Here is a 12,392-nt window from a genome sequence, read left to right on the forward strand (position 1 = left end):
TAACTTAGTAATAAAATCTAACTAACTCCCTAATCCCCTGCTGTTTAATAGAAAATAGAAAGACTTACTTTCCTTCCTACATAAGCTCTAATATAAACTTAAAGGAAATATAGACTAATTCCCCTTTAAACACTCTTAGTTACTATATGCCTACTTTTAACTTAACTATAATGTAATAGCCTTAATTAACTTACTAATAGATAAGGATATTATTAACCTAGATTAATTTATAGCGTTTCTATAAGTAACTTATAGAGACTTAAATAAAAAGTTAATAGCCTTAAGTTACTTAAACACTTTATAATAAGAAAAGAAAAGCTTTACCTTATACTTTACTAAGTTCTGCTAACTTACATTTAATACAGGCCTAAATAAGATAAGTCTAATTATAGCCTTACATAACTCCCTCTTAACTAAACTGTAACGCGCTATAGTAGGAGAACCTCTCTTAAACAACCTTAATATATATGTAAACCTAATTACTACCTACAATAATAACATAAGGTTCCTCCCTGTACAAGCTCTAATACGCCCCTAAACTAGCGCAGTTATAAATAAAGACCTTAATGTAATAAAAATTAATTTAAATTATGCTCTAGTTAGTTCTAAAAAGTGTAAAAATTATAAAAAGAAACGTTAATGTTTTAAGTGCAGTAAGCATAGTTATATCTTTTAAAACTGCTTTATTCCCCTTTCTTAAGTCTGCGTAAGTAGCGCTACTAGTACTTATTAAAAATTCTTACTATTTTATTTTTATTTTTATAAAGGCTCTAACTTGTATTTAAGCTTTAATCCCTTTTACTACTCTTAACATAGCTGCAGCTATAGCAGTAAAAGCCTGTAAAAAGGCTTGTCTTAAGGCTAAGTTGCTCTCTAGGACTAATTTAACACTAGATCTCTACTAACCTATAAGCTAAGTCCCCTACTAATAACTAAAAGTACTAAGTTAATATTCCTATATGTTTATAATAAGAAACTATATTAGCTCTAATATAAGCTCTTATTAACTTAGGAGTAAACAGCATAGGTTACATTAATAAAGAACTAGTGCATAAACTAAATCTTTAATTAACACTGCTTACCTAAATAATTTACCTAACTAGATTTAATAGAAAACAACTTAAAAAAGGTTCTATTTTCTATACTATAACTATTATAATTACCTACTAACACTATAAAGAGCAGATTAAACTCTATGTAATAAACATAGAACATTATAACTTAATTCTAAGACAACTATAGCTGTATTAGCATAAAGTTGCTTTTAATTACTAAGAGTAAGTTCTAAACTTTAACTCTTTCTAATGCTAAAACATATGCTTACACTTACACTTAAATAACACTTAAATAGCACTTAATATAGAAGGTCTCTAGACCTACTCTTTAATAACCTAGAGAAGAACTACCTAAGTAAGGCTAATAAGCTAAGCCTTTTACTAAAATAGGCTATGTAAAATAATTTAATAACTACTTAAACTTAAAGAAAAGAAAGCCTTTAAGGAACTTTTACCTACCTAATTTAGACATAAACTAGGACTTAAACAGTAGATAGACATCTGCTACATAGGACCTGCCCTGTTTATAACCCTAGCTTAATAACTAGATTATAAAATCTACATAGTTATAATTTCTAATATAGACTAAGCTTTAGCTCTCTAAAAACACACTAACTTAAAGATAATAGTCCCTTAAGACTACTATAACCTATTGCATGTTTTCTTTTAAAATAAGTCTAATAAGCTTTTAATATAACATCTATATAATTACTAGATAACTTTTAAGCCTAGTAAATAACCTAGTTATAGGCTACTATATAGAATGTTACTAAATAAATTAAAAGTGCTCTAAAAATACCTTAATAAGAACTTAAAGAAAGGGTTTATTTAAGCTAGCTTCTTACTAGTAGTGTTACCTATACTATTTATAAAGAAACTTAGGGGTAGGCTTTAATTCTATGTTAACTACTAAAGACTAAACACTATTACTATTAAAAACTAATACCTAATTTCTTTTTTACAAGAAACTTTAAGCTAACTAAGTAAAGCAAAGTATTTTATAAAGTTAGATATTATTACTGCCTTTAATAAGCTAAAAATAGTAAAGGGTAATAAGTAGCTAACAGTGTTTTAGACCTAATATAGACTATTTAAGTACTTAGTAATGCCTTTTAGCTTAGCTAACGCGCCTAGTACTTTTTAACATTTTGTAAACAACTTACTCTAACCCTACCTAGACGTGTTCTGCACTATGTATATTAACAATATTTTAATCTATAGTAATAGCCTTTTAGAGTACAAACAGCATGTACGCTTAGTGCTAAAGGCTATAGAAGAAGCAGGTCTGCAACTTAATGTAGACAAATGCAAGTTCTACTAATTAAAGGTTACATATTTAAGATATATAATCTCTACAAATAGCATCTAAATAAACCCTATTAAAGTTTAAACTGTGCTAGATTAGTAATACCTAAAAGACATAAAAAATGTTTAAGCTTTTATAAAATTTACTAACTTTTACTAATAATTTATTAACAACTTCTTGCAGCTAGTAAGCCTTATAATTACACTTACTAAGAAAAAAGTTTAATTTAACTTTAACCTAAATTACTAATAGTCTTTTAACTAGCTAAAGAAAGCCTTTACTAAAGCTTTAATACTCTACTACTTTAACTCTAAACTACTAATACTTGTAGAAGCTAATGCCTTAGACTATGTAGTAGCAGAAGTTCTCTTCTAGACTAAGCTAGATAGGACTATTAGGCTTATTGCATACTTCTTAAAAAGAATAAGTCTTGCAGAAGGCAATTATAAAATCTATAACAAGAAATTACTTGCTATAGTACACTACTTTAAATAATAGCAACTTAAACTAGAAGGTGCAGCGCATTTAATACAGGTTCTATCTAACTACAAGAACTTACAGTACTTTATAACTATAAAATAACTTAGCTACTAACAAGCCTGTTAGTCTAAATACCTGTTTTATTTTAATTTTAAGATTACTTATTATCTTAGTTAAGACAGAGGAAAACTAGATGCCTTTATAAGGCAATCCTAAAATGTCCCTGCTTAGAAAAAAGCATAAAAGGCTTAACACTAAACTCTACTTTAACCTAAGCTATTTTTAGACCTTAACCTAAATAAAACAAATTAGATAATTAATTAAATTATTACTAATAAGTATCTAAATAATAAATTTATCTAAGAAACTTTAGACCTGCTCTAAAACAGCGCTAGTTAGTTAAAAAAGGTAACACTAGCTAACTATAAAAACTAAAATAGCAAGCTATATTACTATAACTAACTTATAATTTCTAATTCTAATAAACTAAAAATTAAACTACTCTAAATTGTATATAACTTACCTATTAGAGGACACTTAGGCAGAGAAAAGACTCTTAACCTACTACAGAGAGAGTACTACTAGCCCCGCATGTTCTATACTGTACGCTAATATGTATTATGTTGCTATACTTGCTGTAAAGTAAAGGCTTTTTAAAAAAGGTATAATAGCTTACTTAAACTACTCCTAATCTCTAAACAAGCTTAAAAAGACATATTAATTAATTTTATTATAGACTTACTTCTATCTAAAGGGTACATAAATATTATAGTAGTTGTTAATTACTTAACTAAGTATTAACACCTAATACTATATTTCTCTATAACTGCCCCTAATATAGCCTAGTTATTCTACTAATACATATAAGTTTACTATAGCCTGCCTAACATAATTATATTAGACAGAGGTACACAGTTTGTCTTAGCCTTCTAAAATAAACTCTATAAACAGCTTTAAATTATTCTCTATCTATCTACAGCTTTTTACCTAGAGACTAATAGCTAGACTAAGAATATAAATGCTGTAATAAAATAAGTTCTATAAGCATATATAAACTACTAGTAAGATAACTAGGTAAAATAGTTAGCTATAGCATAGTTTAAAGCTAATAACATAACATCTAAATTAACATAAGTATCCTTGTTCTTAGCAAACTATAGATACTACCCCTAAATAAAATTTAAACTACCTATAAATACCCTCTAACTAACTTATTAATTTATATAAGTAATAGATGTAAATAGACTTATTAATAAAATCTAAAATATATCTAAATATGTTTATAAAAAGCTTACATAGGCTTAAGCTCTTTAACAAGAGTATGTAAACTAATTCTAAACCCTTGCCCCTGCGTATGCAGCTAGTAAGAAGGTCTAGCTAGACGCTAGAAATATCTAAATAAACTAATAATTAAAGAAACTTAATTAGAAGAACTTTAGCCCCTTTACAGTAGCCTATATAGTCTTATTACATGCTTACTAATTAATTCTACCTAACAGCATAAAGATACACCCTGTGTTCCACGTATTGTTGCTGCGCTAAGTAGCCTCTAAATTTAACTATCTACTTAGACAGCTAAACCTACTACCTAAACCTGTTATTATAAATAATAAACTAGAATATATTATAAAAGACATTAAATAAATCTAGTTTAATAAAAAGAAATGTATCTATAAATACTTTATAAAATAGACTAGATACAACAAACTGTTATAAGAACCTGTAGAAGCCTTATAAGAGAACTCTATAGTAACCTAATTCTACGCCTAATACCTATCTAAACTAAACCTGTACCCTAATAAAGACAACTTAATGCTAGAACTACTAATGTAAAGGATTCCCTTCTTAATAAGAGGGGGGGTACTGTCATAGTATCCTTCCTAGATCCTAGACATAACTGTATTAGACGTGTACTAGAGTATTATTAGTGCACGTCTAACATAAATATAACACAACATAGACATAAACTTAAGCATAAACTGCCTTAACACTAACTAAACCTAGAATAGGCTTAATTTATACTTAAAGCGCTTAGACTTCTAAGCTAAGTATTTAATTACTAATTTCCTTCTAAACCTTCTTGTTCCTCACACAACGTCTTGTACCTACCATAATACCTCACGTAGTAATTAAACTAGACCTCTGTGAAGCTCTATAACCTTACTCGTGCACAATCGTGACAGTTACTAGCGTACAGCTACTAACTAGCAGAGCGCTAAACACTGTTAAATGCAACTTATGCGCGCTTTTAAAGATAAAGCAGTAGATTAGCTAGAGAAATAAATATAAAATACCTATTAATAGACTATTCTAGCAAGTTGCCTTTAACTTAATAGAGCTCTAGTCTCTATTAATCTATAAAAACATCTATGTAGTCTACTTCTATTATACCTAGTTAAAGTATAACTTAGTATTTATTACTTTGTCTAAAGAGAAGGCAGTAATTCTTTTAATTATATAAAAAGTTTATAAACTAGTATTAATTTAATTTAACATCTTAATAACGCTACTTTAAAGTAATAATAAGGCTGCATTTAGATAAGTAAAAGAAACTCTGCAGAAATTTTATAATAAATAGGGCATTACTCTAGAACTAGCGCTACTGTATACACTAGAAGCTAATAGAGCAGCTAAACACTTATGCTAGACACTTATTATTTAAGCTTAAAGTCTTACACATATTAGCAAATTTCTAAAGTCTCTTAGAAACACTATATTTAGTCTTATAAGTTACATGCTTAACTATACACTTATTTAATTACTTAATTAGAAGACACTATTTAAAATGCTATATAGTAGAAAACTAGACTGCTCTTACTTTTACTAAATTAGTGTTAAGGCATATGTTCTTATTAAAAGGACTATAAAGTTAGACAAGCTTGCACTATAAGCTTTTATTAGATATCTATGTAGGTATAACTTCTAAAACATCTATTAAATATAGAATCTAACAAATAACTACGTCTACTAGGTACATAATGTTATGTTTAACAACACTTTCTTCTATAAACTAAATAACTACGCATTGTACAAGCTACTATAATAGGTAGTTAGAGACAACATTATTACAGAGACTCTCCTTACCCTAGATAATACCTTAAATAATAAGGACTATATTAACTTTACAAAAGAGCTTTTATAGCTTAAAGAGCGTAATAATAGACTTAGTAATTAGCTATAAGAGAAGCGCTAGCTAGGCTCCCTCTATTATCTACTCTTTTTTAAAATAACCTTAGAAACTATTCTAAAGGTTAACTTAAAAAAGAAAACTAATATTAATTTAGTCTTCTAAAATAACCTTAGCAACACGCTAAATAATAGCTCTAACAATAAAACCTTATTAGTTATTAAGGTTTATCTGTAAACAGGTAATGTAGCTATAGACTTTAAGACTAATAATAATTATATTAAGTAAGCTATAACTAGTGAGCACATATCTTTAATTAATTATAAGCCTTAGGAAATTCTTAAAGGGGCTAACTTTATTCTGCGCACATAGCTTAAGGAATTTACTAGACTAGGCCCTACTAGAAGCATAGCTAACATTAATAAATTAAACATCTTAAAAGAAGAAAGCAGAATAAGGCGTTAACAATACACTACTGCCCTTATGCAAACTACTACTAAAATGTCTAGCTAGTACTACGCCTTTGCATTAAGCTTTATAAAAGACTCTATAAAACCTACTACTATTACTTTTAAAGCTCTTTATTAAGATAATCTACTTTTTATGCCTAAAACTTACTATAAAGCACACTACTACTAATTCTTAGACAGCTAGAAGCATGCTATAGGGATTAAATTTACAGACCTTTATTAAAAAGAGGCATTTAAGCTAGTCTCTATTACAGAGGCTGCAAATGCTTAAGTAATACCTCTAAAATAAGTATATAAGTATAAATTTAACACTAAAGAATTTTTAACTAAATTTAAGGCTTATCTTTATGTATAAGGTAACCTCTAGGTTACTACAGCTAAAACATATGCTGCTACTCTAGCAGCACGCGTCTTTAGGGCGCTTGTTGCTATTATAGCCTTGTTTAGCTTACTTACATAATAATATAACGCTATTAATGTGTTTATTAACGCTTAGCTTCTAACCCTAGCATATTATAAACTGCTACTAGGCTACTGTTACCCTTAGTAACTTCTTTAACTCCTTTAAGCTCTATACAGGCTTAAAGACACACCTAGGCTCTAGTATCTAGAGCTTACTAAGTTACTTAAAAAGCTTAGCTTTTTTTAAGTCTCTAAAGTTAATTATTTTTTTACTAACAAAAAGCTTTTAGTTTACTTTTACATTAATAACATTATTATCCTTTGTCTACTAGAGTATAAGAAGCACCTAGACTAATTTAAAATTAAGCTTATAAAGATCTATAAGATCTAAGCTATAAAGAAACTAAACTAGTTCTTTAGCATCTAAATTAACTGCAACAAGGTTAACTGCACTATATAGCTTAGCTAAAAGTTATATATTAAGCAGCTTACTACCTGCTTTAATCTTAATACTAGTTATACACATTTTTAGCTAATTACTTTACTAAATGCATTAGCACTACCTCTGCAGCTTAATTAGATAACTAAAACAAACATATAAAGAATTATAGCATACTAGCAGCGCGTTAGCTCTATTAGCTATGCTGCTACTACTATTAGACCTAATGTTGCTAAAGTACATTTAAAGCTCTCTAAATACCTAGTTAACCCCTTAGATTGTCAGATTAAAGCACTGTTTCTGGGCTTCCTGAGATGAATGATGGGTTTGGATATGATGTATGGGATGATTGATTGATTGTATTGATTGTGTTGATTTATCGATCCTTTTTCTGCTCTACTCGTGTTGCTCGGCTTTTTGTTTTGCCGATCCGAGTCCCTCGCGCACTTGCCCTATGCGCGACCAGCTTGCAAAATGCTGCAACATGCTGCAAAATGCTGCAATTTACAGCAACATACTGTTCGAGCTTATTGCTCGTACTATGTAGCAGCTTTCGTCAAGCGTTCCTCCTGTCTTGACAGTAGGTGCGCAAATCTGACATAGATAAACACTAAAAGGCTGCTTAGTATATTATTAAGTACCTTTACAGCACTAAAGACTATGCGCTTTAGTACTTAGAGACCTTTACTTATTTATTCTAGAGACCTGTCTTTTATAGCGCATTAAATGCTGCTTATAGTAATAATAAAACTAGTTACTGTAGCTTTAACAGCATGCTATTCACACTATTTAGCGCAGCTATTAATTAGAAGGCCTCTTTATAGCACTTAGTTACTAAATTAATAACTAAAGCAGAGCTTTTAGCTCTCTCTTACGCTGCTAGCTACCTAGAGTAGTAGAAGTAATTCTTTACTAATATAAACTTTAACACTAAGAAAAAGCTTACTTTACTATGCAATAATTAACAAACTGTACAAGCTATAGTAAAAGACTTTAAGCTTAATACTAAGCTTAAGCATGTTAACATTCACAACTACTAGCTTTGCTAAGAGGTACAGGAAAGAAGGATTTGCATACGCTAGATCCCTACTGCAGAAATGCTAGCTAATAGCCTTATAAAGTTTCTACTTTAATAAAAGCATTAAGCATTTATTAAATAACTAGGCCTTATCTGCTTAAGTAACGCCCTAAAGGCTTACTTTACTAATATTAGCTTTAAAGCCTAAGCTTACTAACTTCTTTTTTGCTGTTTTACACTCTTAAGTGCACTACTATACACCTGCAGTCTATTATTTCTCTTTGTACAGCTTTGCTTTAGTATTCGCTTTGTTAAAGCTAGGGGGGTGTGTCGCACGTGTCTCACGCGATATCATACCCATGTACTGCACTATTCACTCATTAGGCATAGCTCCTATCTCGTACAGTATATAGTCAGCTCAGAGCTCTATCGAGCTCCTCAGACCTTACAATACACTCGTTCAATCCACCTTGTTTGGATCTCGCTCCCTTGTCGAGTCGTTTGCCATATGCCCCCTCCTCAGCTCATGCAAGAGCCTCGCGTCGATAAAGTCGCGTCGGTCCGAACGGTAAGCCACAAGTGCAAATAGCCGCGACAGTTCGAGGTACAGCGTTTCGTAACCCGGCGACGGTGCAGCCATGTTGTGGCGACAATAGTAGTAGGGTGGAGGGGGTTTTGCTGACAGTTGTAGTCCGGGCGTGTTTCACCGAGATAACGGAATGATGTATAAAAAGCAGGCCGGTCTCTCCATCGAATCTCAGTTAGCCGAGCCTTGATTTTGAGTAGGAAAATTACTGGATCCTTGTGCTTCAGATTGCCCCAACAAACCTGGAACGACTGCCTGCCTGCAATCTCTTCCCGGCTCAAAAGGTTGAACAAGGATGGTATGTCACCATGTAGCGTCAATAAATCAGATGTTTCAGCCTCCAAACACGGCACTTAAAACCAATAAAATCCCATGTCAACTACCGTGAGATCCTCCATCCACACTCAAAGTCCTTCCGTATTTGTGCAAAAAAACGAACCCCAATAATTGACAAAGCAAGTTCCGATGTTTCCCAACCTTTTCATTCTAGGCTACCAAAAATGCAAAAACATACAACAGCAGGTATTCGCTAGTGGTCACCCACCTAACTACTAATCGGCCGGTACCAATGTTGTCTATCGAAGATCGAACGGGGTTCAGACTTTTCTGGGTCCTATGGTTGTATGTGTTTGAACATTTCATTATAGACATATATATAGAGGTGCACATTCTGGTAAAATAAAAATATTGTAGAGTAAAAGGCTACTGGTGAGCGATTTCTAGAGATGCAGGGATATAGGAGTCTTGTCGATCAGATGACGTTCAGGATGGGCTGGTTGCAGTAGACTGCATTGTACAATGCAGGACTGCACTAATGAATAGAAAGGCTGTATAGCAACGTCTGATATCCAGTCCTAGTTCTTTTTCTTACAACTGGCCCATCCCTTTCCGTATCTCTTTCCTATTGGACTGCTGCGTCGGCGTCTTCGAGGATGGCAAGAAGCAGCGGGGTGAAGGTTTTGAAGGGCGAGTTCTGGGTGTTGTTCATCTATTGCGCGCATATTAGACACATGTCTCAACTCAAAAGCAGCAAGTATTGACGAACCTTCACGACTCATTGCATCGAAGCCTCCTTCGCACGGGGGCTGATGCTCTTCATGGCATGATGGCGCACCAGCCCCCACACCGGCTGATGCGCCAATGGCCAGAGATCTCCCAGTATCAAAGAGGCGGCGTTGCTGTGATACTCGCGTGCATCGCCCAGCCTGTCGAGTAGTATCGGGAGGGGCTTCGGGAACTGGCCTGGGATGATGGCGGCATTCTGCTGTGGCATGCACAGACGGCGGATGAGATGGGTCGGTGTCGAGAAGCCCGTCATTGCGAGAGCGGCAAACTGTGTGGTGCTGATGGCAAGGCGGATGCATTTGAAGATAGGAGCCTAGCAGTTATGGGGGGGGGCGAAGGTGCTTGATGCTCGACTTGAGCGTGTTAAACGGCTGTAGCTTCTTGTCGACATTCGTCGACGGCTGCCTCAGCGATGCGGGGAGGGCGGCCATTTGCTCCTCCATAGTCAACAAGTGTTATTGTGGTGGGATCTGGCGCGCGGGGTACATGAGGCTTCTCGTGTGTATGGATGGATGGATGTCTTTATTACGCCCGGCTCTAGCCTAGAGGGCACTAGTAGTTTATTACATAAGCAATTCCTTAGTAGTGGCATACCTCCTAATAGCCCATACATGTAAAATATCTATCTCTCTGTATTTTCCTAGCGAACTCTCCTATACCTCTTGTATTTAGTAAGTAGCAAGTATTCTTAAGGCTCTCTCCTCTAAGTGTTCAGTGTCCCTTTGTCAGCGAATAAAGCAGAACCTGCTAGCGTATGAGTGTTAGTATAGTGTAGGATTATTCTTAAAGTTGCAAGATCCTAGGAGTTCTGCAATCGCGTGCAGCAGCTGTGCAACAGCGGCGGTGGGCCTTGTTTGTGATAGGTAACAACAGTGTGGGTTTTAAAAAGGGTTCTAGTTGCTCTAGAACCAGAGTTCTAGGTTGTGGACAGAGAGGACAGGCGACAATTAATGTGGCGAGCCACAGTGGGGCAGCGTAGTTTTTAGGCTTAATGTTCTGGCTTTTAGAGTAGGGGCTAGTGGTTTAGATGCTGAGGGTTAGAGAGGGTGACATGAGTGTGAGGGGAATGGTGGCGGTGAGGTGTTTTTGCTGGGGCTGGATGGCGTACTAGCAGCCACACTTGCATATGACCGCTGAGAAGGTATGCGCGATGACGGTGGGTAGCACGGCGATGGGCGTGGCAGTGGTTGGTGTGGTGACGATGGGCGCGGCGACGGTGGGTGAGGTGGCGATGAGCGTGTCGGCGGACGTGACTCAGACTGCTGAGATGGGGACAGGTTGGAAGAAGAGGTAGACGGCGGTCCAGCTGTCGGTGTTGTTTGAGGGCTTTAAGGAGTGGCAGCAGGGGCAGTGTTAATGTCTTAGTAGCTAAGAAAATCTAGTATTGTATCCACTAATAGACAGTCTTGCTTATAGAACTTAAGCAGATCTTTGTTGCTTAGTTTTGCAGCTTTGTAGGGTAACATAATCTCCATTTCGCAGATTAAGCAGGTACATATATATTCTTAATCCTTATTCTCTTCTGCGTATATGAAGCCGCATGTTGCTAGCTGCGTTAGGGATGCAGCTACGCATTTCCATGTAGATGGGAACATGGTGTGACGTGACCGAATTGTTCGGAAGGATTGCGACGCGTTGGACGATGATGGTGAATCGGTTCGGCATGGGTAAGACGGTGACGGTGAAGCGGTTCGGTGTGTATACGTGTTCGATGGCGGCGGCGAGGTAGGTCGGCTCGATGGAGGTGATGCAAGTGACGATAGAGTCTCAAATATATTCGAATTTGCTCCTGCTGCCATTTTGGGCGCTCCCCCGGTTCTCTAGGAGAGAGGGGGGGGGTTTTAGGGTTAGGTACCGGTACTTATCTTGCAACCCCCTCCTATCTTTCTACATACCAATAGTGAGATGACATCAACTCGCAAATTCCATTTTCGCTCTCGTGTGTATATGTCGACTTGCGGTGTTGTGGTTTGGGCGCCGTAAGGTACGCTACGCCATCTTGGCAGAACACACGCTTTCGGTTGCCGTGAGACACCACGGATCCACACCCTGCCCCACACATATCACCACCAAAAGGTGGTCATCTCTCCACTAGCGGCATTATTGCAACACCGAAGCGCGTCTTTTCAACTTCAGCTTGCAATGCTGCACGTCTCACGAACACGAAAGTGGCGTTCCTTCGCGCGAGCACATGATGGAGCCTCGCCTGCAACATGCGTGTGGAAGAACCGCAGACAAACCATCCACACAGCAGTCTGCTCGCGATGTCTGAAATACAAATATAATACTGATTCCTTGCCTGACTGAGGGGCCTACCTCCTTGTACCCTTGTACCTCTAGAGTACTACCGAGTAGTGACACACAGGGGTGGCTCGACGCCTAACTAGGTCCCCCTCGCGATACCATCATCCCTCACTCCCTCACTCAGCATATTGTCATCGCAC

General features: G+C 35.5%; 2 protein-coding genes across 2 annotated transcripts, besides 6 other annotated features; both read right to left on the reverse strand.

Annotated features, from left to right (window-relative positions):
- Positions 1-8,638: 8,638 nt before the first annotated feature.
- Positions 8,639-8,661: a sequence feature (Protein overlapping with rRNA (BDR25DRAFT_357596, KAF2468301.1) was converted to a misc_feature.).
- Positions 8,662-8,701: 40 nt separating this feature from the next.
- Positions 8,702-8,723: a sequence feature (Protein overlapping with rRNA (BDR25DRAFT_357596, KAF2468301.1) was converted to a misc_feature.).
- Positions 8,724-8,766: 43 nt separating this feature from the next.
- Positions 8,767-8,975: a sequence feature (Protein overlapping with rRNA (BDR25DRAFT_357596, KAF2468301.1) was converted to a misc_feature.).
- A 29-nt stretch (positions 8,976-9,004) lies between these two features.
- Positions 9,005-9,235: a sequence feature (Protein overlapping with rRNA (BDR25DRAFT_357596, KAF2468301.1) was converted to a misc_feature.).
- Positions 9,236-9,263: 28 nt separating this feature from the next.
- Positions 9,264-9,369: a sequence feature (Protein overlapping with rRNA (BDR25DRAFT_357596, KAF2468301.1) was converted to a misc_feature.).
- Positions 9,370-9,423: 54 nt separating this feature from the next.
- Positions 9,424-9,525: a sequence feature (Protein overlapping with rRNA (BDR25DRAFT_357596, KAF2468301.1) was converted to a misc_feature.).
- A 177-nt stretch (positions 9,526-9,702) lies between these two features.
- Positions 9,703-10,419, reverse strand: BDR25DRAFT_305026 (uncharacterized protein). Its single transcript, XM_033690336.1, has 2 exons — positions 9,929-10,419; positions 9,703-9,871 (listed from the first exon to the last, which is right to left on the reverse strand). The coding sequence occupies exon 1, from the start codon at positions 10,199-10,201 to the stop codon at positions 9,938-9,940; it is 264 nt and encodes an 87-aa protein (XP_033545143.1). The 5' UTR covers positions 10,202-10,419; the 3' UTR covers positions 9,703-9,871; positions 9,929-9,937.
- A 928-nt stretch (positions 10,420-11,347) lies between these two features.
- On the reverse strand, positions 11,348-11,888 carry BDR25DRAFT_56464 (uncharacterized protein). The gene has a single exon (XM_033698749.1). The coding sequence runs from the start codon at positions 11,745-11,747 to the stop codon at positions 11,454-11,456; it is 294 nt and encodes a 97-aa protein (XP_033545144.1). The 5' UTR covers positions 11,748-11,888; the 3' UTR covers positions 11,348-11,453.
- Between the last annotated feature and the right edge of the window lie 504 nt (positions 11,889-12,392).

This window comes from Lindgomyces ingoldianus, assembly GCF_010093535.1.
Source record: "Lindgomyces ingoldianus strain ATCC 200398 unplaced genomic scaffold BDR25scaffold_25, whole genome shotgun sequence".
NCBI classification, from domain to species: Eukaryota; Fungi; Ascomycota; class Dothideomycetes; order Pleosporales; family Lindgomycetaceae; genus Lindgomyces; species Lindgomyces ingoldianus.